The following is a 25,903-nucleotide window of genomic DNA, read 5'->3' on the forward strand; positions in this document are numbered from 1 at the left end:
ACTAAAGTTATTCAATACAATATTCTACAATTAATTCACAATTTGAGAAGTTTCCCATATTTACAACTTTACATCAAATCTCCTTGCCTTCTTTGCAGGTCCAGTTATTCGGAAAGGACAGCAGTAAAGTATCCAAGACGATACTTCGCACGTGATGTCTCATGTCTCAATGCAGATTAAGAGCACTCTTCACGCACGGTGTGTGTGTTTGGGTGTGTGTTTGTGTGTCAAGGTGACCAGACGTTCCGTTTTAGCTGGGACAGTCCCTTATTTTCAACCGTTGTCCCGTTTTTTTCTGATTCTCAAACGGGACGCCTAAATGTCCCGTTTTGAAGTAAACATGACCCAGGTGTCCCGTAATTATTATTCAAAATATAAATGGTCAATGTTAATTCTACACTCTTCCGTACCAACACTCATTGGGAAGGTTCAGCCGTGCCTAGAACTTCTGAATATTCAAATGAGCATTGAGTGTTCTGTGGTTCAAGTGGGAATTGAGTGGGAATTCTGAGTATTGAAGTAGTTAAAAGTATTTTTGAGTAGTACTTAAGTTAGAAACGCTGTGTTATCATTCTTTCTTGTGTATTTTGTAAATTGAAAACACTGCTAAGTCCCAAAATGCAATATGGAAGTCCCCTCTCCCCGTCGCCGATTCGTATGCGTCCCGTTTTTAAAAGTAAAAAGTTCTGGTCACCTTGTTGCGTGTGTGTGTTTGCATATTTTTAAAGATACTGGACAAATGACAAGCAATAATGATTTTTTTTTTCGAAATTTCACCGAAATTTGTCTGCAGTACTGCTGTATAAGATAGACCAGGTTAGTTTTGGGAGGGGCCTCCCCCCCCTCCGTGCTCATAGCTAGTTGCGCCAGTGATTGGAATAGTGAATGCTGAAGGAGATTACTTTAAATGTGATAACATCACAGAGAACTAATTCTTGTACGTACACTGATTTATTGGAACAGTCTTTGTGTGTGTGTGTGTCACACCTAGAGCTGCCAACTTCTGAAAATGGAAATAACGGACTCCCTTCTAGAGTGCGTATATTCTTAACATTGTGACATCTCTGCTCGTCAAAAATGTAAAAATAACTTTGGTTATTTTGAAGCATTTATTCAACTTACTTAGTCCAGTTTTGGTTGAGTCGGCACACGTAATTTTTGTAGTCTATCGCCAATAATAAGTCTATTTAAAACAAAAGCAAATATAATTAGCAATATAATTATAATTGCACAAAATATACTTGAAAAGTAAGTCTTACCAGCTTTACTGGGGCCACTGGTGTCTCTGGCATCTAAAATTTGGGGTGGGGAAATCAAAGAAAGTGATTTAAATCCTACCTAACCCAACCTGTTTATCATCTTCGATTCCATTTGTTACCTTTCTGCTTACTTTCACGGACCCCCTGAGGTACCGTATATCAAGAACTCTGATTTAATCGTTTCACAGCCTGAATATTATATCCCAAATAATTATTATTATTTATATGTTATCCTGTCGTTAGTAAATAAATTATATTAGAATAAAATATTGAATATTTTATACTTCAAAATATTGGAGGGGACACGTCCCCCGCCCCCCCGCCAGAGACTAGGGATGCGCACGAAACAAGATTTGAGGCTATCTCGTCTCGAAAATATGCTGTAAAAGTGATGTCTGTAAAAGAAAAATGTATATTTCTCTATTGGAAGAGATTTGACGACTCGAATTTTGTCAGGAAAATCCTGTCTTGACTCGTCTCGTGTGCATCCCTACCAGAGACGCCCATGACTGGAGCTGGTAGTGTCTCATAATGCCTACACACTTTTGCTCGATCTGGATGCATTATTTAATTGGAAGATGTGGCTGAGGATGAAGTAATGCTAGCTGCGCTCTCCAAAATGTAATTTTGTTGATCTTTAGCAGTTTTGATAAGTTCAGTAAATTTTCCTGCCTCCAACTCTTCAGCAAATTTCGCGCTCGACAGGTGGATATGAAAGCGAATTATAAACTCTGCTTTAACCATCTCCATAGACAAACGATTTCTTTCGTCACTCCAAAATAATCTGAGTAGAACAGAGAATAAGGTCTAGTAAGAGGAAAAATTACCTGACATTTAACGTCCGCTTTTGAGGTCGTACTGGACACTGGACAAGGTGGACAAAAACCGAACAGTCCGGTAAAATACTGGACGGTTCGTAACCCTAGTCACAACTCATAGTATATCTGACGCTATTATCAGTATGTCTCAAGAATTAATGCTGTTTGTTTAATTTCCTTTAAAAATGGTTTATTTTAAAATTATGGATATATTTTGCTGAAAAATAATATAAAGATATGTGTGCGTATATATAACTCATTATTATATATCAATGCGACAATATACCAAATTTTATTTCTCTCTTGACTAATCAATTTAATCAGTACAAACAAATTGCCTGCGTTGTGGCTTTTCTGGTCCTTTCAGATTTTGTTTAGCGTTATAAGTCTCCTCTGTGAATGTTTTTCCTAACTTATGAATATGTCCAGGTACGTGGCCAGCATAATTCGGAATCATGCCCTCCGTCTTCAAGTAAATTTCTCCTGCTTTCGGATAGTAGACTTCACGTCTTGTTCTTGGAGTGTGCTTGGGCAATCTCTTTTCTTTTTCATCTTTGACATGTTGGAACTTGTCGATTGGATACTTCAAGTCGTCCTCCTTCTTGTGCTTCTCATAATCACAAGTAAATTCACACAGAGCTTCTTGATGAATGGGAACGTTGGTCTTACCAAACTTCTCCAATGTGCGAGGGATATGGCCACCATAACCTGAAAATAAATCGGTAGCAAACATGTGTCAGTATTTTGTTTCTTTGTCATTTATGAAGAGAACTGGTAAAATCTCCACATATTTCACACGGAAAGAATAAGATTTATTGAGAATTTTAAGTTATATATATTTTGTAAAACTCTGTCTCATATAAGTTGTAGATAGAGCGTTAATAAAAAGAGCTCGACTCCAACTACCAGCTTTTATTATAAAATTCCACTATAACACTATTTTACAAAAAATAATACAAAGATAATTTCTTTATGCTTGTAAGATTAGATATAGGTAGTCTTTGACCGTGAGGTCGCAGATAGGATCTCCACAATGACCCGAAGCAGGCTAGGCAGACTGGCGTTAGGGATCCCAATGCTCCGTGGCAAGCAGTGGGTTGGTTAGACCACAGAGCCCCGAAGCAGGCTAAGCGGCTGAGGATTCTCAACAGAGCCCCGAAGAAGGCTAAGCCAGGATAAAGGAAAAGCCAAGAGTCCCGAAGCAGACTAAAGGCTTGGGGTTAGGTTAGTCGTAATGTTCCGAAGCAAACACTAGGAGGGACACCAGTTAACTGGTACTGGTCCGCTGTCGGCTGCTGAATTTATACATCCCCAGACGGCGATGGCGCTGCTGCTCCGATGTCGTCATCTCCTTCGTGGAAGGAGTCAGAGTCCTTCGTCTGCAGGTTGTAGTGGATCCACGTGGTGTGTAGTATCTTCTCGTAAAACCATGTGGTGATGTTTATAAACATAAGCGTGAAAAGTTGTTTGTACACAACACCACGTGGGACATTACAATATATATATGGGGCACGGTGGTAGAGCGCTTACCTCTGGTGCTTGGGGTCTATGAGTTTGATTCCAGGCCAAACAAATTTGTGATGGACAACATTGTGTCCGAGGGTTTTCTCGGGATACTCCAGTTTCCTCCCAGTTTCTCATTCCAACAATTCTTCCATCATCAGCATCATCATTCACTTATCTTAATCACCCGTCCCCTTTAACCTAAAGGGCAGATCTGTGGCAGGCCGGTATCCACGGGGGACATGGGGAGTCTGGCTCCCCCCATATTTCTTACTGCCCCCCTCTAAAATTTTCACGGTAGTCTTGCAAATGAACTATAATATGGTGATAAACAATTATATGGTTGGATGGGCCCCCTAACTTCTACCGCCCCTCCCTTACATTTTTGGGCTGGCTACGGGCCTGACTCGTGGGGCATGTTAAACTGAAAGAAACAACAATTTAAAGGAAATTTTAAGCAGAATGCAAATTAAGTTACAGAAGTTACCTGTATTTGCAATAACGAATGATACTTTACAAAGTGTGACAGTCATTGTTAACGGAAGTTAAATTTCAGTTTATATAAAAATGGCAGCTAATACTTAACTGTATAGCCACGTGATTTGATAACTAGATTATACCGTTTTGGCATGGATTTCACTAAATTTTGCACTGTCTCTACTTGAATGCAATGTTTACTAGACATCGTTTATAGTCTGTAGCCTTTTAAAACCCACTTAGTTCCAACAACTTTTCCTGTCTTACCATTTTCTTGTTTCTTTATATCATTACTCATAAAGAAGTTGGTCTATGGCCTCGGACTTGCGATACATTCAGTATTGTTATTTATTTGTTCTTTTCTAACGGTAACAAACATACTACTTGTAAATCAATTGGCTTAAAAATAAATATGGCGCACATATTCAATCCCGTTAAGAAATACTATGAAACAAATTGATTGGTAGCTTCCAGGCCTGTATTTATATATTGTGCGCCCCTGTGCTCTAAATAATTTGCCGCCACCCACACAAAATTTGCCTCGCCCCGGAAATGACCAATATTAGAGTTGAATTCATAGCTTTTGGGGCCGCTGAGATGAATAGTAACAATTTTAATCCGATTCAACTTCAAGGTCATATTCCACTCCCCAGGGAGGGGGCGAGATATTTAAAGTGATCCAGTAGCGTAGCCAGGATGTGTGTTTTGGGAGGGGCAAGTGTTGTTATAGGTACATATAGAAAAATTACAAACAAAAATTTATAAACATATAAATATATAAACATATAAATATATAAAAAATTACAAACATCAAAGTACATTGTCGGACCTCTTTGGAGGGGCCCTCTGCGCCCCCACTTCCCTACGCCACTAGATTAATAGTTTTCGAGGTCGCTGAGTTTAATGATATCAGTTTCCATTATGTTCAAAAACTCATCCTCACCCCTTGGAGTGAATGTGGGAGAGGATAACTTTTTAAAAATAATCAGATAAGCTAGCTAATTTGCAACTACTATAGTTAGAGCGAATTAAACACATTAACATATTTTCTCGCGCTTGCGCGGTACTCTGTGGGTAAGTTTTAAATGTTACTTTATTGTGATTTGTGAATCTTAATTCCAAAATTTTTCCGCCCCCTAAATTCTACCGCCCTGTACTCGAGCACAGAATAGTACTTACCTAAATACAGGCCTGGTAGCTTCACTCATATATACGTGTAATTCAGCTTAATTCAACTTACAATTCAATAACGCAGTGATTAATACTATCAAATTTACATTTTGAGACACAACGCGAATGAGGAAGGCATGAAGTTTGCATTGTTTATATAAGAGAGCAATTTAAAAATAAAAAAATCTAGGAACATATGTTTTAATATACTGGGTATTCGGAAATAACACCAAAAAATGTCATTAAATGATCTTTACCACTTAAACATGAAAAAGATTACAGACCAACATGATTGCACAAACGCGTCTTTTTTGAGCTAAGGTTCACTGAAATTTGGTAGAAATTAGTGCTGTTAAAATTCAAATAATTTCATTATTCGGATACTAGATTCTACCAATATTCGTTATTCGATTAATTGTTGGAATAATTATGCGGACAATGAATAATAATTCGAATAATCATTCGGATAACGAATAAGGGAGGTGCAGGTAAATACGCCATGTGAAGGGTATTCGACTTTCAATGGCCGTAATTTTCATGACACACAAAGAACAACACGTGTGCGTTGCAGAGTAGCCTTTTCCGCGGGTAGAAAAAAAAATGTGGCAATGATGCTACTCACTTCTGTTTTGTACCCAAGGTAAAAGAAAAAGGTGTTACAAACTGGCATATTTACCAACACGTGCAGGTAATTACGCCAAGTTTAGGATACTACTAGAAACCTGTAATAAATCTTGTAACTGCTTCCATCGTCTGTATTATATGAACTCAAATATTACTACACAACATGGCTGAAGCAAAAAAAAAGAATAACCCAATTGCAAGATGAAGATGGAAAGAAATATAAAAACAATAATCTCCAAAGTTGAAATGAAGTTCCAAACTTCTTTGTCTTCTTCAGTCAGTTCTGCACAAGCTCTGGCGTACTTAGCTGCACCATGCTTGGTATTGATTTAGTAGCCATGGAATCACAAATACTGAAGTATTACACTTACAAAACAAAGTATTCCTAGACGGACACGAAATAAGGCGTACATTGCTGTAAACAATTGACAATGTTCTGAGTTACTACGGTACTAAGGGCGGATTCTTGCCTCTATTGAAATAATAACGTCCTCCCACAAAAACTTCCCGAAGCAAACAACACAGCACTGCGTTCAGTTTCTGCTCTGTCTCCCCGAAGTATTCGTCAAATCGGACTTGTCCAATCCTGTGGCACATATTGGAGTCGCATTCTATCGGATTTTGTTGGAAACGTCCCAATAGTAAACACTTGGCGTATTTAGCTGCACTGGCGTATATACCTACAGTTACCTTATATATTCCGAATCTTAGATTCTTCCAGGGGCGGCCACAGGGTTAAGCTCGAAGCATAGAAGGAAACCGGAACACATTCTACACTGAGAAAAATCCATTGTCCGGACAGTGGTATATTGTGCGAATATACGGAATCCTTATGTTTACTACGGAAATATGTATGGAGCATACGTTATCCATATGCTACATACATACTGCCCTTTTCCCGCTTAGATGTTACGCCTATTAGATGATCATGGCGCTGCAGTATGTCTGACGTCTAACAGTCTTTTATATATTACATACGTATACATGTGTTACACATATCAGCTATATATTACGTCCATCTGAAGATGAGATCCTTACCACTTATATATTCTTTCTTTCATACAGAAAGAACGTATAGATGGAACATTTCTATGGAAAGCGTTATAAAACATACGTTTTCAGTTTTACATTTGCTGCAGGATGTTACAGTCGTACGTTAAGAGTCTTCACCCCGGCGAAATTAAAATACCGCTAATTTTACAGTAATTATATTATATCTTCAAATAGATAAAAGGATAATCGAAATGTGGAACAAGAGCGCCCTAGACAATATTATTTTACATGAGAAACCGTTATCACGACTCACTTATCTGCTTTCGATTTCCAGCCATTTTGAAAATCGGCATTTATTTTCGCGTTTTTTTAAACAGCTGAAAACGGAAAGCCACTAGGTGACTTGTGATAACGGTACCTCAGGCAAAATAATATTGTCTAGGGTGCTCTTGTTCCATATTTCAATTATCTTTTATCTATTTGAAGATATCATATAATTACTGTAAAATTAGCGGTATTTTAATTTCGCCGGGATGAAGACTCTTAAGTCCAAAAATTATAGGATTTATGCATATAACTTACGATTTTATGTACGCCATATAGAGGATCTGCGTTTTTCTTTTTTCTGTGTAGAAACGAAAAATGATAATTCAGGAACTGAAACCCGGAACACATTCTATATCACTGGTAAATTAATGGCATCTAGGCTTAAAATAACCACTAAGTATACTTTTTTATCCGATATTTCTTTCTCGAGTTCCGATTCTGTTCATATCCTTCTGACTCCAAAATGACACATTTGTTCAATCATGTTGGTCTTTATTTTTTCTTGTTTATGTGTAAAAATTTATGTCCAGTGGTGGATCTAGCAAGAGGCGGGGGAAGGGGGGCAGACCCCCAGTCTTATGAGTAACAAAAATAATTTAAGCTATTATTAATATATTTTTAAACGTTTATAGTAAACTCATGATATACCTATCATAGTCTGGGTTCTCCCTGCGCCCCCCAGTTTTAACCTTCTAGATCCGCAACTGTTTATGTCCTAAAAGTACTTTTATGTTATTTCCGAATATCTTGTATTAATTATAGAATAATGCATACCTCCTACAAAGTACTTGTCAGGACGGCCACATTCCATGAAATAAGGCGACGCGTACTTATCCCGGGGCTTTGATGCCTGCTCACCAACTGTTCCAGGACAAGGGCATAGTTGTTCTTTCTTCGAGTGCTTTTCGTGCTTCTTCTAACAAATGAAATAAAATATGGAGTTAAAATTTCTCTATGGTCTAATATACACTACAATAAGCCTATTTTTTCTTACAGTAGTATAAGTCAAATTCTCGAACAGAAAATGCGAGAGCGCACAATGTTTGTTGCTGCTCATTACAAAGCTCATTTGGTGCGAACTGGGATCGAATCAAAGGCTGCACTAGAGGTGATAGGATTGTCAGATCTTACCGCTTTTTCCGTAAGTTTTATGTTTTTCTAGTACCTTTTACGTTATACGTTTTTATTTCTCCCATAAAATGATTTCTTCCATCTTTTAAAAAATAGAAAAATGAAATGAAATCTTTGAGTTTTATGTCCCACGGTTATGCCGGTTAGGCTAAAGGAGACGGTGAAGATGAGAAATGAATGAAATGGGAAGAAACGGGAGACCCCGAGAAAACCCACGCACACGGTGTTTGTCCACCACAAAGTTCACTTGGCGGGGGCTGGGATCGAACCTGGGACCCCAAGCACCAGAGGTGAACGCTCTACTACTGAGCCACCGCGGAACCTTTTAGAAAAATAGATAAAAAAAATATATCCTGGACTTTATATAATAGGATTGCAGTCTTATCTTCTATTTAACAGCACCTTAACCATAAGTTTAAGAATAGTTTGGTTTTTAGCATCTTAGCTTTTGTCTGTCAACACCGTCTCGATCATATCGTAGTTTCAATATACTGACGTCAAAAACAGAAGCTACTGTGAACTAATACGAGGGACGGTCAATATATTTTTGCCCTTGTATAGAACTGTTTAAGTTATTTCTATGTAAATTATATACGAAATGCGGCAATATCTGATGAGACTAATGTGTAAATTTTATGTTTCTAGGTTCAACATTGTTGAAGATATGGCGTCTGGAAAGAGTGAAAGTGTAGAAGTGGCGGAAGTGGAATATCGCGCGGTCAGTGGTGGAGCGCCTACCTCTGGTACGTGGTGTCCATGGTTCGACCCCCGTCCAAGTTTTCTCGGGATATTCCCGTTTCCTTCCACTTTCTCATTCCACCAATTCTTCCATCATTCATTTGCTTTAATCATCGTCTGCTTCCTTAGCCCAGAGGGCATAAACGTGGGACGTTAAACTAGTGTATATATATATATATATATATATATATATATATATATATATATATATATATATATAGGTATTATTACAACTTTTTCATAAATGCAAGCCTCGCAACATAAGAATCAATGTATTCATTATCTTAACAAACTTCTTCCAATACAATATTTATACGACCGATCGTTTATTTATAGCAAGTGCGCATCAAAGGTCTATATCCGTTTGTTCAAATGGTCATTGTCATTATCATATAGTAAAACCAATTTGCACTCACCTATCTTTCTTACAGTTAAATGATATGTGGTCACCATACTGGCTCTAAACCTGAGTCAGCTACCTTTTCGTTCAAGTGGATATCCAACTGACTCACGAAGCAGGCTTAACATTAGGTCCAAAACACATGAAGTACCACCAGAAATCGAACTCGTGTCTCGCACGACGATAGCCATATAATTACAAGAAAACTCCCGTAGTCATATGTGCTAATAATTTTATTATACGTGAACAGAAATTAAACTAAAGTCAATTACCCAGATCTACCACCCACGAAGGGGGTTATGGCCAGTTATACGGCTTTTGGTACAATAATGTGTAGACAACACAGAGGCGGATCCAGGGGGGGGGGGGGCGATCGGGGCGCCCAGAAGAGGAAACTTCGTTATTTTACATATATAAATAAAACCCATCCCAAAGTTTGGAGCCCTTAAAAGTAGCAGTATGACAACCCACCGCCCTCCCCCCCAGAAGTCGGTCGTGGAACCGCCCCTGAGACAACACATCTGCTTTCATTACCGATGTCTGTTGCTTGCTATGTCAAAGTTCGTTACATCTTAATTCAAGTAGTTTCCAGTGTGTTCATACTGGGAATCAAGCCTAGGACCACAGCCATAACAACCTGAGGTGCAAATGGTACGAACACATAAAGGCCACGGGACAAATGGGTCCCACATTCGCTATTTGCAGCTCATATTACTTATAACTGAATATTAAATTACCCTGTTACTCATTTTGTAAATGTGAGATTTGTACAGTACATTATAAAATATCAGATTAGTAGTGAACTTGTTTGACCCCTTTCGAATGGTTAAAATACAATGTTCAAAAAGTATAAATATTAAAACGATCACCAGCTCACATTATACATACAATACACAATATCACGCAAATAGCAAGCTTTGGCTGATCGAATGAATAATACTTGGTGTAACGACCCTTATTGTGAGCTCCAGCGCCATCTGTTAGCGACCGGCTGAACTAAATCAAACCTAGCGAAGAACACTTGGCTCTAACAGGTGTATCTGTAGCTTTCTAGACCTAGTGACCGTCATGTCTTTTATTCACGTGACTCCCCAGTTTGCATCACGACACTGGGTGGGACTTGAATCCGGGACCATGCGGATGTGAGTCCAGCGCTCTAACCACTTGACTACGGTGTTCTTCCGACTGTCGAAAAGAAAAGAAATCGCTGACACGACGGCGAAACTTTATCAATTTAGCCAGTCATTGCAACAGTGAAGAGTCCCGATGAGAGAAGGCTCCGCAGAAGGGATGCGCTCGAGACAAGATTTGTCGCTGTCTCGTCTCGAAAATGTGCTGTAAAAGCGATGTCTCGACTCGAAAAATGTATATTTCTCTATTGGAAGATCCGCGTCTCGACTCGAATTTTGTCAGGAAAATCCTGTCTCGACTCGTCTCGTGCGCATCCCTAGAACTAACGGGGAACCGTTAGATCTATAAACCAATTCAAGGGCGTCAATGAGACAAAGCATCTGTTACATCTTCAAAAAAAAATACTAATTGCGGGAGCAAGTTACAATACAATCCTGCAGCAAGAAAAGATCTCTGGTTGGACGGCCCCACAAATATCTTCCTACACTAGAGACAGGCCCGTATCCACGGGGGTTTAGGGGGCCTCCCCCCTAAATTTTTGCTGTCCCCCTAAAACTTTCACGGTAGGCTTACAAATGAACTATAATATGGTGATTTACTATTATATTGTTGGATCGGGCCCCCTACCTTCTACCCCCCCCCTAAATTTTTGGGCTGGCTACCGGCCTGACTGGAGACCTGGTTGGAGACCCCGAAGACTTAGGATCACGTGCACCAAAGGTCCGGAAGCTAAACATTTGGCTAAAATTAAAGCACGTGACCATCTAAAATTCAGTAAGAGTACTTTTGACCAATGAGAAGATTCACTGTAATAAATCTTGTACTGTTACTTGATCTACTTGAACAAACAAATTAAAAGAAAAAAAAAAGATACATACACAAATATCGCCTTCTGTAAATGTTGCCATTCCAGCTCAAAACAACTTCTCTGAATTCTTTACGCTCGGGAACCAATTCTTACCAAATATACTGAACTCAATTTTGTCACTGGTATTTAAACGATGATTTAAAGAGAATTTTCATTATCTCAAAATAACGCATTGACGAAAGTTTCTACTTAAATTATTAAAAGGGGGCCAACACCCTCAGTGCTAATGTCCCTATAAAACTCTGCAACAAATCATCTGGATAATAATCAGTATAAAATAAAGCCGTAATACAGCTCATCACTTCTTTCATGGTTATTTAGCCTAAGCTTTTTTTATGTCTGTTTTATCTTTTTCCAAGTATTATCACAAATACGTAGTAATAGGTTCATCAAATTATCTTTTTTACTTATGTATTTTTGCACATCTAATCAAATTATTATTATTATTATTATTATTATTATTATTATTATTATTATTATTATTATTATTATTATTATTATTATTAGCATTGTATAAGCTTTGTAATAAGCATTGCATGTTTTTGTTATTCTTTTTTTGAACCAATATTTTATTTCTATTTTGTATGATCAGTTGTATGTTATGTTTAGCTGCATGCGCTCTATGCTTGTATAAACCCTTCTTTCTTCTTTTTTTTTTGGGGGGGGCACTTGTGGCTGTAATGCTGTTTGTTCCCAATATACATTTCAAACATTTCAAACATTTCAAACATTATTATTATTGGGCCTCAATATAGCAACATTTCAATCTGTACGAAATCTGCTGTATCTTTTTAGCAAATAAGATAAATTTTATTTTATCATTACATAAAACGACTGAAGAATAAAGTTCTCCTAGCATCCTTAAGCTCATCACAATATGAAGACACAAAGGAATAACGTAAACACTAAATTCTGACAATAAAATGTAGACCTATTTGTTTTTGCCAACACTTTCAACTGTCTGTTTCAAAGAAACAACAATTATTCAACTACTTGATAAATATAGAAGATTGAAATTTACGGGTAGTTTTTTTTTTTATCATATATTGAAGAAAATATGTGACATACAATAGCTTCATTGTATGTGTGTGTATTTTTTTTTTAATTATTATTTCTTAATTTTATAATAAGTGTAACGTGGAAAATTCAAGAGCAAAATGGGAATTTCTGCCTCTCAGGATGGGTTTTTTATAATGTTTTAGGTTGGCAGCGCTGGGTAACAGTGAAATTACTGTCCTTGGTGTTATTCTTTGATCGGTTGTAAGGTTCATAACTTCTGTTCAACTAACCACTAATAAGTTGATGCTACGTTTCTGTTCCGTTTTTTTTTTCTTTGTTTTGTTTTGTTTAAATGTTGAATGCTATATTCAATCATTATCATATATATGATTTTTAATAAATTGTAGTATGTAGAAATTTGGGTCTCAGGAACCGACGATCTGCACATGTTCGGTAAGTGGGTCCTGTTTTAGGCTTAACAAAAAATTACAACCCTAACTGTTACTTGTATCCATAGAGTATATAATAATAATAGTAATACATAAATACATAATAATATAATCATATAGTTATGATGTTAATACTATGTTAACCTATTTTATGAATCATAGAACCAGTTGTTACACGATTTGAATCTCATCACTGCTTAAAATTAAAATTATATTAGGAAGGCCAAACTAAAGCCTATTCTCCAATAAATATGGGTTTTTAATAATACCTATATCCAGTGATGATTTCAGGATATTTCCCCTTTCCCGGGGGGAATTTCAATACACAGAGTAGTACTACAAAAGTACTGGGAATCCACGTTGAGGACAATAGAAGATATGGTCCGGGGGGGGGGGAATCTCGCAGTTTACACCCTGAAATCATTATTGTCTATTTCAGATTAGTACTATATACTACCTCTCGTTTCGATCTGTGTCGATCGGCTTGAGCAGCCTCGAATTTCTTCAGCGCGTCAGCAGATGACAGAGCGTAGCGTCCTCCGAACTCTTCAATATTCCCTGGTACGGTACCTATGAAAGTAAGTAGAACAACAATGCACTGTAAGAGTAATAAAGCTTTAGTTGTTATATACTGTACAGGGTGGTCCAAAAGTAATTATACGCCCCTGTATTGATGAAGTATAACATCTAGCTTATAGGTTTATTTGCCTCGACTGTTCCGAGCTAAAGATATAAGTAAAAAGATATTACGAACTATCTACCTGAGAAACTAGATCTAGATCTACCTGATAAAGAAACTAGATCTACCTGATGGATAACAATAAGAAATATTTTAAAAAAACGATGAGTTGATCAGTACGGGATATGTATAGCCTACCTACTTTTGGGTCACCCTGTATATTGAGGGCACCATACTACAGAAATGCCAAAATGCTGACATACTTTCACCTGGCTTACTCGTTATTTAAACACTAACTTTCCGAAAATCTTCTACTTTAAAATTTCCTTTTTAAACATTACGGGAAATAGAGGGTTTTTATAAAAGAATTACGGGATCTAAACGCTTGTCATTTGTCTTGCGTGTCAAATTATTATTATTATTATTATTATTATTAGTAGTAGTAGTAGTAGTAGTAGTAGTAGTAGTAGTAGTAGTAGTAGTAGTACAGGGTGGCGCGTATTGTATCTACCAGTTGCAGTTGGCAACCCTGATCAAATGCGCGTACGAATGCTGCGCATGCTTACGGCACTGAATAGCAGGGCCTCTGGCAATTAGTTTACCATGGAGCGGTGGTCTGTGCAGACGCGAATTGCGGCGGTGGAAGCCTTTATCCGAACCGGTTCTGTCAGTGAGGCTCAGCGGGCACTGCGACGAAACAGTGATGATCGCCATGTTGCTATACCCGAGAGACACAGTATTCTGAGATGGGTGAGACAGTGGCGGGCCACAGGTAGTGTTGTGAACCGGAAATCACCAGGTCGTGGACGAAGTGTTCGAACAAATGTAAACTTGGAACGAGTGCGCGTAGCGATGGAACGCAGTCCCAAACGTTCAGCACGGCAACATGCACGAACATTACATTTGACACGACGTTCATTGGGTCGTTTGCTGGGTGATTTGAAGTTCCATCCGTATAAACTGCAGGTGGTACAAGAGTTGAGAGCCATTGATAAGGAAAACAGACTCAATAACTGCCAGAACATTCTTGAGTTGATTAACCGAGATCCACTGTTCCTCCAACAACTTTTGATGTCCGATGAAGCAATCTTCCACCTGACTGGGTATGTTAATAAACAAAACTTCCGGTATTGGTCTCAGGAGAATCCTCGTTCATTACATGAAAAGCCTCAAGGTAGCCCAAAAGTTGTGGTATGGTGTGCAGTTGGAATGTGTGGCATTATTGGTCCCTATTTTTTTGAGGATGACGCCGGACATGCAACAACTGTAAATTCCGACCGCTACTGCCATATGTTACAGACGTTTCTCATTCCGGAATTGCAGGAAAGGGGTGTGATCAATAACGTTTATTTCCAGCAAGACGGTGCTACGGCACACACGGCACGCCAAAGTATGTCTATACTCAGAGAAACATTTCCAAACCGCGTGATATCCCGATTTGGCGATGTCTCATGGCCATCCCGTTCCCCAGATTTAACAGCTCCTGATTACTTCCTCTGGGGATATGTTAAGGAAAGGGTCTTTGCCAATCGCGTGAAGACAATTGACGAACTGAAGACTGCCATTCGTCATGTGATAAGTTCCATTCCACAGGATACGTTAATGCGTGTGATGAATGCCTTCCCACGTCGCCTGCAGCAGTGCATCCAGGAAAAAGGCGGACATTTACAGGACGTTATTTTTAAAGTTTAGTGAGCTCCTTCGACAAGTGTTGTACAGTGTACAAATTGCCAGTCCATATACTTATATTCCATAACAGTTTTGCATTAAAACTTGCATAACACACCTTTGTATTTTCATTTGAAGTTGGTAGATACAATACGCGCCACCCTGTAGTAGTAGTAGTAGTAGTAGTAGTAGTAGTAGTAGTAGTAGTAGTAGTAGTAGTAGTAGTAGTAGTAGTAGTAGTAGTAGTAGTAGTAGTATGCTATGAGAAAACCCATATGTTCCCTGGGAAGTTACGGTTGTTGCGTTATCAGATTTCACTTCCATTTGACTTTTAACTAGAACTTCTGATATCACGGTTTTGGCCGGGTAGTGTGATGGAGAATCCAGACGACGTGACAAACATCTTGGCATTTGAAGGCGGCGCTCCATGTTCCCTTCAAATACTATTAGCAAATGACAGGCCAGTGATGTTGCCACGTTTATTTTGTACACATCCACGTCTATCCCCTGCCAGCTGATTGCGCTGTAGTTTGTCTGCTTAGCCAAAGCCACACCCTTTACCACTTGGCAACGCCGCGCCAGAGCTTGCGTTTTATTCGTTTAGCAGAAATGCCAAGATATAGTCACAGGCTTTAAATCAGTAATCTCTGTGTAATATAATTTTGTGTTTCTCCAAGTAGATGACATTGAGCGAGTACGTGAACCACTTTTTGCTAATGCAACATGAAGGATCACCGTCTCATTTCAGTTGTTACGTTCGTGCTGCTATTGACAGACTACTTGCTGGCAGGATGATCGTTAGACGAGGGCCAATTGTTCGGCCTGTTCGTACCCCTGACTTGACGCCTTTGAACTCTTTCCTTTGGAGGTAGGTAAAAGATCTGAGGCATGCTTCGAAAATTCAAAATTTAAATCACCTTAAACAGCGACTAATTAACAAAATCACATCCGTCCCATCAAATATACTGGGACCGTACTGGTAGGAGATAGTAAAATATCGGCTGGACATATAAAGGTTCACCAAAGGTGAAAAAAAAAATGATTTGTACTACTGTAGATCCAAAAAGAAACTGTCAGATATATCCTTTCATAACATTAATTCTGTGATCCAATGTTTCCTTCATTCACCTGAATTAACCATTCGTTTTACGAGTATTTTTACCTCACAGAGCATAGTTGTGGAGCATTAACGATTTCATTTCAACTCTTTGTACCAACTCAGAAAAGACCATAGTTAAATAGTTACTTTACACTCAATTTTGACTGGGATGATCCCAGTTTGAAGTCTCTTGATCTGGTGTCTCGCCGATTTACATTATATCTCGGTTTTCAGTCGTGAGATTCTTTTTAGTCCTTTTTGTGTGCCCTATCCTCATTGCAATATTCTAACAAATAATTTTTAGTATTACATAATTTTTATTATCAAGAGCTGCATACGTAATCTCAATTTAGAAAACATTTAAATCTTATAAGAGTGTGCCACATCATGGCATATACAGTATATAGCTATAATCGTTGCATCTAAGACGCGTGTTACTTTTCTAATCATCATTACTGATACATCCAACAAGACAAATTAAAATGGCTCTCTTGCTGATTGGGAACTTGCTACCAAAAGTAAACTTTCTACCAAAGCGTTCCTGTTTGGAATAGCAGAAATATAGCAAAGTCCAGAAGGTATATTGTCGTTGGCTTCCCGCGCTTGGACCTGCTCGTCACTGGGGTGTGATAAGAGGGTAGCCAATTACCACCAACCGTCTACTGCACTCAGCGAACCACGAGTAACCAAGCTGGCCACTCCCCATAAACGTCACTACAACTTTTCGCGGGAAGCCAACGACGTTATACCTTGTGTACTATAATTAAAGAGAGTTGAGTTGAATTGATTTTAGTTTAGCGTCCCTTTCAGCAGCGAGGCTATATGAGACGTGGACCTACTGATTAACCTGGAATCCGAACCGCATGTGCTCCCGCCGGGTATAATTAAAGAGAATCAGAGATATATGACTTACGACGTGTTCACTACATTCTAAGTTTAAAAGTAGCTCGACAACTGTAGGATGACAATACTCGCTAAAACGATTGAATCATTCTTACAGTGATGCCAACCCGTGAGATTAATCCTATTTTGTGGGACTTTTTTGACATTAATTTCTCAAATAGGGATAAAGGAAATTTGCGTTAAAATTGGCAGCATAGGGGAAAGGAGCCTTATTTGGGGAGGGTTCCTAATTTGGGGAGGTGGCGTATCTCAGTCGAGGAGATCCTGACACCTAGTATGGCGCGCTGAAAGCATTGTACTGTACAAAGGCTTTGTGGAAGATTCCAGAGCTCAGGAGCCGCATGGCTGTTGTAGTGGAAGCAGTAGTCTGAAGTATATGTTTTTGGACTGTGCGAAAGTTTTGGACTATCGTCAGTGCTTTTAATTTACAGAACAGTGATACTTGCTGGGAAGGCATGAAGGACCCTGAGAAGTAAATGAAGTCTGTAGAATTGTTATATATCGTTCTATTGTAAGGAATTGTAGTTTGAAGGACTACAAATATATGACGAAAGTGAAAATAGAAGGGAGCCTTATTTGGGGAGGTCGTACGGTGCCTAATTTGGGGAGCCCCAATCTTGGAAACCATTCGCAACACAGGGTATTACATGACGTTTTCCCGTTTTCCAGATGGCTCCGAGAAGAGAGTGGGATCTAGGTCGTATGGTTGTGGCCATCGCAGCAGTCAGAAAGAAAGAAATGGGATCGTTTAAAGCAGCACGAATGTTTGGGGTGCCACAGACTACGTTAGAGTGATATGTAGCTATATAGAAAATACCTAAGGAAACACTTACAACACCAATAGGAAGAAGACCGGTATTCCCTATAGAACTGGAAAAGGACTTAGCAAGTTATTGCAAGATAATGGAAGAGCATTATTATGGACTCACCAGACGGGATGTCAGACGTCTGCCCTATCAACTAGCGAAGAGTAATGACATTCCTAATTCGTTTTCACAGAAAGACAGAGCAGCGGGGAAAAAATGGCTGAAAAATTCATCGCTCGAAATCCAACACTTTCGTTTTGAAAACCTGAAGGATTGTATTTCACTAGCTATGGCACAAGAATCGGGTGCAGTGAACAGAAAATGATACAGTGCAATTGTGTTTGATTTCGCCTGTCCTAAAAGTTTGTGTTCAATTTTTAGCTTCCTCCCCAAATTAGGAACCTCAAAATCTACTAACAAAAACTCCTAATCTGCTATCATTCAACATTTTTCACAAAACCTTGCAGCGATGTCACTGATTGGCAATTTGTATTTGTTAGTTAATTTAACTACGTACACCATTCATATTTTGCTAGAACGCTGTTACAAATAGGGAACGTTTTATAGCTTCCTGAAAAAAAAAACCTCCCCAAACAAGGCTACTTTCCCCTATATGGAATTTTTTCATATTTATTTCACACAAAGAAAATTCTCTCTGAACGAGAAGTAGGCTAATGATACTTGCATAAGCGTGAAATTGTCAAATTTTGTTATTTTAAAGTGCATATTAGTGTGAAAGTGTTTTATGCATGAACGCATAAATCTCAAAAACAAGCAACAAGAAGCGTAAATTGTCCTCTGGAGTTTTAAAACAAATCATAACTGGAATAAAGTGAATCACCACACGAGAAACAGTCAATTTATAAAAAGTTCCATGGAGAACGAAGTTTGTCTGGTTTCATTACGTTGAGTAGAACATTATGGCACAAAATCGTGATTTTTTAAAAAAATACTAAATTTTGACAACAAAATGTGCTTGTTTTCACCAATAATTTCAATCGCCTCTTTTAAATAAGGACAATACTCATTAGGAATTTAGAAGATCGGAATTTACGCATAATTAACTTAAATATCGAGAAAATAAAGTAAGTAGTTTCAATCTTCTTATTTTATCAATTTTGAAAGTTTTGTAAGTTTTGAAAGTTTTGTACAGTGCATGGGAAATTTACGAGCAAAATGGGAATTTCTGCCTTTCAAAATGGGATTTTATAAGGTTCCAGGTTGGATTCACTGCATTCTTAACATAAAAGCGAAAGTAGAAGGCTGTCATTTATCGTTTGATTTTAGTAAGATGAGAAACGTTGATACTCAGCAACGTCTATGAAAGCTGAACGCAATGCTCCTGTGCGTAGTGTCACTGTTTCCAAAGCTGTTATTCAACCATGCAGATTCCAATCTTGGAAAACTGTAATATCATATGAAAGATGGCTGTATTTTTTAATATTTGAGTCGATATCAGGGACTAATATACTCTTATTTTTTATTGGTCCATATACACAATCGACCAGATATCAGTTAACTTACCTTTGTACCCTGGCACCATGGGGTTCCTGTACACATTGTTTTTATACCATTCACGACTAGGAACCATGTCAACATGTTTGCACTTTTCCTCGGGATCCTACAATAAACAGTGTATTGTATGTAGTTTTCTAAAATAACAATTAAATGCAAGACTAGTTTTTCTCTATATTGTAAATAGTAATTACAGAAAGCATAAAATAAGATTTTTCATCCTCACGTCAACTGCTTACTTTCATTTTTTATTCGGCCATTTTTCCTATTTTTATAGTACATTTCCTGATGACAAAAATGTTAGTGCTAGATTTCATACTTAGTGCGAGCATGGTGTCGTAATTATGACAAGCAGTTAATTATATTGCTTAGAAAACATTCTGTTTATTTATTTTTCAAAAACGCTCTCTCGATTATGCAGTTAATGCAGTTATGGAAACGTGCCGTAGTCTTTTCACTACAAATTAGACTTTTATATAGTACAGTAAGTTCTTGGTGTACACTGAGAAAAATCCGTTCTTCGGACAGCGCTATATTGTACAAATATACGGAATCCTCTTGCTTACTACAGAAATCAGTACGGAACATACGTTATCCGTATACTACATAGGAACTACCCTTAGATGTTACATTATGCAGTAGGAGGATATCTGATCAGATGGCCCAAAAGTAACTATACAGTACCGTACTGCATTTTATATCATTTCTTATTGCTATCCATCAGGTAGACTTAGTATCTTTATTTGTTCTTAATGTGTTCTTAGTTAAATCTTAAGCTCGGAAGAGCCGAAGCAAATAAACCCATAAACTAGAATGTTATACTTGATTAATGCAGGAGTGTATACCTACTTTTGGGCCACCCTATATGTACGTTACCTTCGTCAGCTGTATGTTATATACGTCCATTTGTATGTGAGATCCTGACCGCCCATATTGTTTCATACGGAAAGTACGTACAGATAGAGCACTTACACAGAAAGTATTATAAAACATGCGTTTTCAGTTATACGTTTGCTGTACGTTAAGTTCAAAAACTACAAGATTTACAAGTGTAACATACGATTTTACGTACACCACATACATTTTTTCTCAGTGTACTATTGGAAACGTTGTTCATTAAATTAAAGACCTGTATTGTAAGCAGGGGTGAAAGTGGATCTGAAAAGGTGGGGGGACGGCAGGTAGCGGCATGACGCCACGCCGTTCCCTCTGTCTATCTTTGCCCGTTGTATTTTTTTACGAAATTGTGGGACGCCCTTCATATATTTTCGAGGTGGGAGGATGACGTCCCCACGCGTTCCCCGCACTTTTATCCCTGCTTGTAATTATCCAAGCTTCTTGATTATCAAAAAAACTAGAGGTGTGGTCTAAGAGGTCTGCGATGTGTTCATCCTGCAGGTGGACTTGCGTCTGTTATGAAGCACTGTGGTGAGTACTGTCGTGTGATCTCGGCATGGTGAAAATGACTGAGTAAACCAGCAGAAAGTTCTGTGCGAAACTTGTTTTGGACTTCGCCGTCTACGTAACATTGTTCGTCGAAAACAACAAGATCTTTGGAACAAGCAGATCTACAATTACATCAGAATAACGCTCCGTTCATGCAGCTCACGTAATTAAATATTCTGGTGGTTCGTCAAGGTCCCTATTCTCCGAACATAGAGCCCCATGTTACTTTTGGCAAATCTCGAAAATCAAGAAATCTTAAAAAAAAAAAAAAAAAAAAAAAAAAAAAAACACTTTCACACTTGGTCATCAAGGTTTCAACATTGATCACAATGGTGAGAAGTGGTTGCCATATTTTAAAATTAGAAAAGCGGGGAATTCTAAACCGTACGTAAGTACTGATGTGAGCTTGTGTATTACAAATACTGACCTGGGCTCCTTCGTTTTATTATTATTATTATTATAGTGATTTCTTTGTTAAGTGACACTTCCAATGTACTTTTCTAACGAGACTAAAGAAAAGCAAATTTAGTTTTTGCCTTTAATGTTTTGTTAAGTTCAACAAATGTGAGTCTCAAATTGTAAAGTAAGTATCAAGTAAGATGTTTGTAGTTGTAAGAATATCTGTAAGGCAAGCTTTCGAAAAAAAAAAAAAAGTAAGTGATATATGGCAGATATTGTTCATACGGTTTCCTCTGTAAAAAGCACAAAATAATTTCTAAATTTTTATCATAAGAAAGGTAAAACACATTTATGAGTTTTGGTCCATCTCTTATAGAATTTCTAATCATTTTTAAAGATTGCTGCTTGAAATCATACTAACATACAAAATTACTACGGTATCACAATATATGAAATACAGCATAAATATTTTAAAAGAAAAAAATATTAATAATGAATCTAATTTAAACAAAATGCTAAGGATATCGTAATTCAATTTGCAATCATTTCTGAATATATAAAGACTAGGTAAAAACATAGACTTGTTCAGTTGAACTGGACAGAAACGTCATCAAAGAAATACGCACCCATGAGATCATACATTAGTATTCATGAGTTGGACCATAATGTGTATGATTATGCCATTTTTTTTAAACATATTTTTCACTCCCTTTAACTTTCTTTTAAAAAATCTCTATTGCATAAAATCTCCAGTCCGGTGCTTTTTCGTGATTAAGAAATAATTAAGTGAGGGACGAATATAGGAACTGAAAATCAGGTGGTACCCGCTAAAATCGGGTAATATGGCATGGCAACCCCATGAGAAAGCGCTAAGTGAGATTAATCACTTTTGGCGAAAACAATCATATGAAGTGATTCCTTTTAAATACGAATTCAGGCTCCCAAGACTAGATTTCACCTCAGTTCTTATTCTTCCAGTGTAACCGGAAGTAGAAAAAAACTAGTAAAATAGTAGTGGTTTCCGGTTTCAATATTCATTTCTATTTAGTATTCAGCGTCCATTCAGCGTCCGAGAAACAGTTCCATACTTAAGCTTACTTCTGTATTGCAGCCACAAGCTATATATCTACTACTTTCTGTTTTAATGTTGAATTTGTATAGTCTGGAAGTCTACAATGTGAAACGAAACTCATTTGTTTTTGAAGAATCCTTTAGAAAGAATGTTTGTTACCTAATAAAGAATTAGTGTTTCCGATCTCGACGCTGATTTAATTTATCTTTCCCATCTATGATTCTAAGAAATTCCTAATTTATATAATCACCGTGTATTCAGAAGGAATACCTTTCTAAGTTCCGCACTTTGAGAATGATTTTTTTTTTTTTTTCAGTTACTACTTTGAGTAGAAGTCGATATTTTTACACTATATTTGTGTATGAACGTTAAAGCGTTGATGATAAAAATGCACGTCGGTGCAGCAGTTAGGATTCTATTTACTTTTTCGCCAAAGAGAGAAGTTGTGTAAGTAAATTTCCATGTTTAAACATAGAAAACATGCGAAGGTAAATTTTAAAGTAAGATCCGTTTGTAAATACAAATTCAAATTTTGCGTTCCTTTAAAAATGAGTGCGCGCGCAGGTTCCCAGCATATGTTGCGTACAACCGAACGTCATTTACATTCACGGCATCAGTCTGTACGCTTGTTCAGCAAAATCGAGCGACCCGCCTACCGTATAATAACGGTAATTCGGTTCCTAACAGCAAGAAACATGGTGGCTGCAAATTCATAGATATTTACGGCGCACGGTGAGAATGTGATAAATTATAAGAAAGTGATGTGACGACGGGTCAGTTGTTCAAGAAAGCTTGGGAAAATGTCAATGACAAAGTCCGACTTAAATAAATTAGACCTTCCGCCATACAATCCAGACCTTGTGTATTGTGCTTATCACCTCTTCTTCCGCCATTTGAAGACCTTTCTAGATGGCAAGCATTTAGAAAACAACCATAAGTAACTGACTATTATCATAGACAGAAGAGTTCTATGAAAAGGGTATCCTAAAATTCATTGTTCGTAACGATAAATAGCGTTCAGTGCACTTTTGTTAATTTTGGACATATTTTATCTTTAAGAGGCCTCATCACTGCGAAATTAAAATACCGCTAATTTTACAGTAATTATGTGATATCTTCAAATAGAAAAAAGATAATCGAAAAGTGGAACAAGACCACCCTAGACAATATTATTTTGCGTGAGATACCGTTATCAAGACTCACTTATCTGCTTTCGATTTCCAGCCATTTAGAAAATCGGCATTTATTTTCGCGTTTCTAAATAACTGCAAACGCAAAGCTACTAGGTGACTCGTGATAATGCTACCTCATGCTAAATAACATCGTCTAGGGAGGTCTTGATCCACTTTTCGATTATCTTTTTTCTATTTGAAGATATCACATAATTACTGTAAAATTAGCGGTATTTTAATTTCGCAGTGATAGGGACTCTTAAGATCTCTACCTGAAACTCCTGTCATAGCTTAAAATATTCATCTCCAGATATGTGAAGGTCATTTTTCGAAACCTGCCAAATTCATCTTGAGAAAAGATTTTTCCATACATGTTATCTCTTTTCAGATAGCGAGAAATACTATAGAACTTGAAACAAGTGATATTTAAACGTTTTCTCAAAATGAACTTGGTACACTGAGAAAAAAAAATCGTATGTGGTGTGCGTAAAATCGTATGTTACATTTATAAATCCTGTCGTTTCTGGATTTAACGTACAGCAAACGTAACTGAAAACGCATGTTTTATAACACTTTCTGTGTAAGTGTTCCATGTGTATATACTTTCCGTATGAAACAATATTGACAGTCAGAATCTCACATACAAATGGATGTATAAAACATATAGCTGACGAAGGTAACATACGATTTTCATTACTAGCATGTTGCGCTAGCATGCTCGGCTACGAGGGCCGACAAAGGTAACATACATATATGTATGTAATAAAAGGAAGACTGTTAGATATCAGACATCCTCTAACGGCATGATGTAACATCTAAGGTCAGTGCCTATGTAGCATACGGATAACGTATGCTCCGTACTGATTTCTGTAGTAAGCAAGAGGTTTCCGTATATTTGTACAATATACCACTGTCCGGAGAACGGATTTTTCTCAGTGTAGGTTCTGGAAATGTCTTTCATATATTGTAAATAATTTTTATAATGTAGACAAATATATATAAACTTTTCCATGTTCTTAAGCATATCGCACAAATTTTACAACTCTTTTTTACACAACTTTGGTAATTAGGTTTGATTCTGAACATGTAAAATATTGAAACCGACAAGGAAATTACGTAAAAAAAAAAAGAAAGAAAATCATATGTAGCTAAATTCAAAAAGTAAACTTTTCTCGTGGTAACTTGAATCGTTCCTGTTGCAAAAGAGATCTTACGTTTAAAAAAATGTAGAATCTACATAAAGCCTTCAAAATGTGTATTTGTAATGCATATTAAATACAGGAATATATTAAATGAAAATATATTCATAAGTTTTTATTTATTTATTTTTTTTGCCAATCCAACCTAAGTGGCATTGGAAAAAATTAGTATTTTGAAGTTTTAAATAAAATAAATCAGGTCTGTTAAAAGGATGAAATACTTACATGTGGTAACTTGTAATCAAATCTAGCGACATCAATTTTTTCCAGTTCTTTCTTGGCGTCGTCCTTAGCTTGTTCACAGGGACAATATTTGCGTGCTCTGAAACAAATACAAAAGCAATAATAATAATAATAATATCTGGGTAGAAAGTTAATAACATTTAATTACACTTTCTTTTAACAAAATATAGTCTTGAAGACAAATCCATAATAGTGCTGCTCAATCTTTACGACTATATCAAGAACAACTAATGAAATCAAGCCATCATCGAGATGAGAATAAAAGCACATCTCACGTTGAACTGGTTGACGCGTACCTTAAAAAGAAGTAGGATGTAGATGACTTGAAATTGGATATAAAACTTCAAAGGCAAAAAAGATTAAAACTGGAGATGATTGAACAGAACAGAACGTACGGACGGAGCTTTGTTAACAAATCCGGACAACGTAATCGATGTCAAACAATTGTCAGTATGGCTTAAGATCGGAAAAAACTTCGGCAATGATCTGCAAGATACATTGTGTCCGAGAAGTCTTTGTGCCCTTAGGTTTGAGTATGACAGAGAACAACGTAATACTGTATTCATGTTCATAGACAGCACTGTCGGGTATCCCTGCATTCAAGGTCACGTAGACCATTTCAGTTGGATGTCATAGCTAATGTGAGCAATTGCAGTTGCACTGTTGAAGAGTGGTTAGTGGCATGTGTGCGAGTAAACGAATGATTACGCACAGAATAAGTAATGAAACAGATAATGACTGTGTTTAGAAATTGCTTTGGCAAGGATCTACCACGTAAAGCAATCCTGCTTGATTGGGAGAAACGTACGTTTGCT

At 37.4% G+C, this 25,903-nt stretch overlaps 1 protein-coding gene across 1 annotated transcript in view; it reads right to left on the reverse strand.

Moving 5' to 3' along the window:
* Positions 1–2,346: 2,346 nt before the first annotated feature.
* The window catches only part of LOC145688885 (CIMIP2 protein CG18335-like), a 28,801-nt gene continuing 5,244 nt past the window's right edge, over positions 2,347–25,903 (reverse strand). The window contains exons 2-6 of the mRNA XM_081763050.1: positions 25,071–25,167; positions 19,567–19,663; positions 13,345–13,457; positions 7,946–8,087; positions 2,347–2,785 (exon numbers count right to left, since the gene is read on the reverse strand). Coding sequence (XP_081619176.1) covers positions 2,394–2,785; positions 7,946–8,087; positions 13,345–13,457; positions 19,567–19,663; positions 25,071–25,167 — 841 coding nt within the window. The 3' untranslated portion in view covers positions 2,347–2,393. The remainder of the gene's footprint in view (positions 2,786–7,945; positions 8,088–13,344; positions 13,458–19,566; positions 19,664–25,070; positions 25,168–25,903) is intronic.

This window comes from Thermobia domestica, chromosome 7, assembly GCF_964235325.1.
Source record: "Thermobia domestica chromosome 7, izTheDome1.hap1.1, whole genome shotgun sequence".
Lineage (NCBI taxonomy): Eukaryota > Metazoa > Arthropoda > Insecta > Zygentoma > Lepismatidae > Thermobia > Thermobia domestica.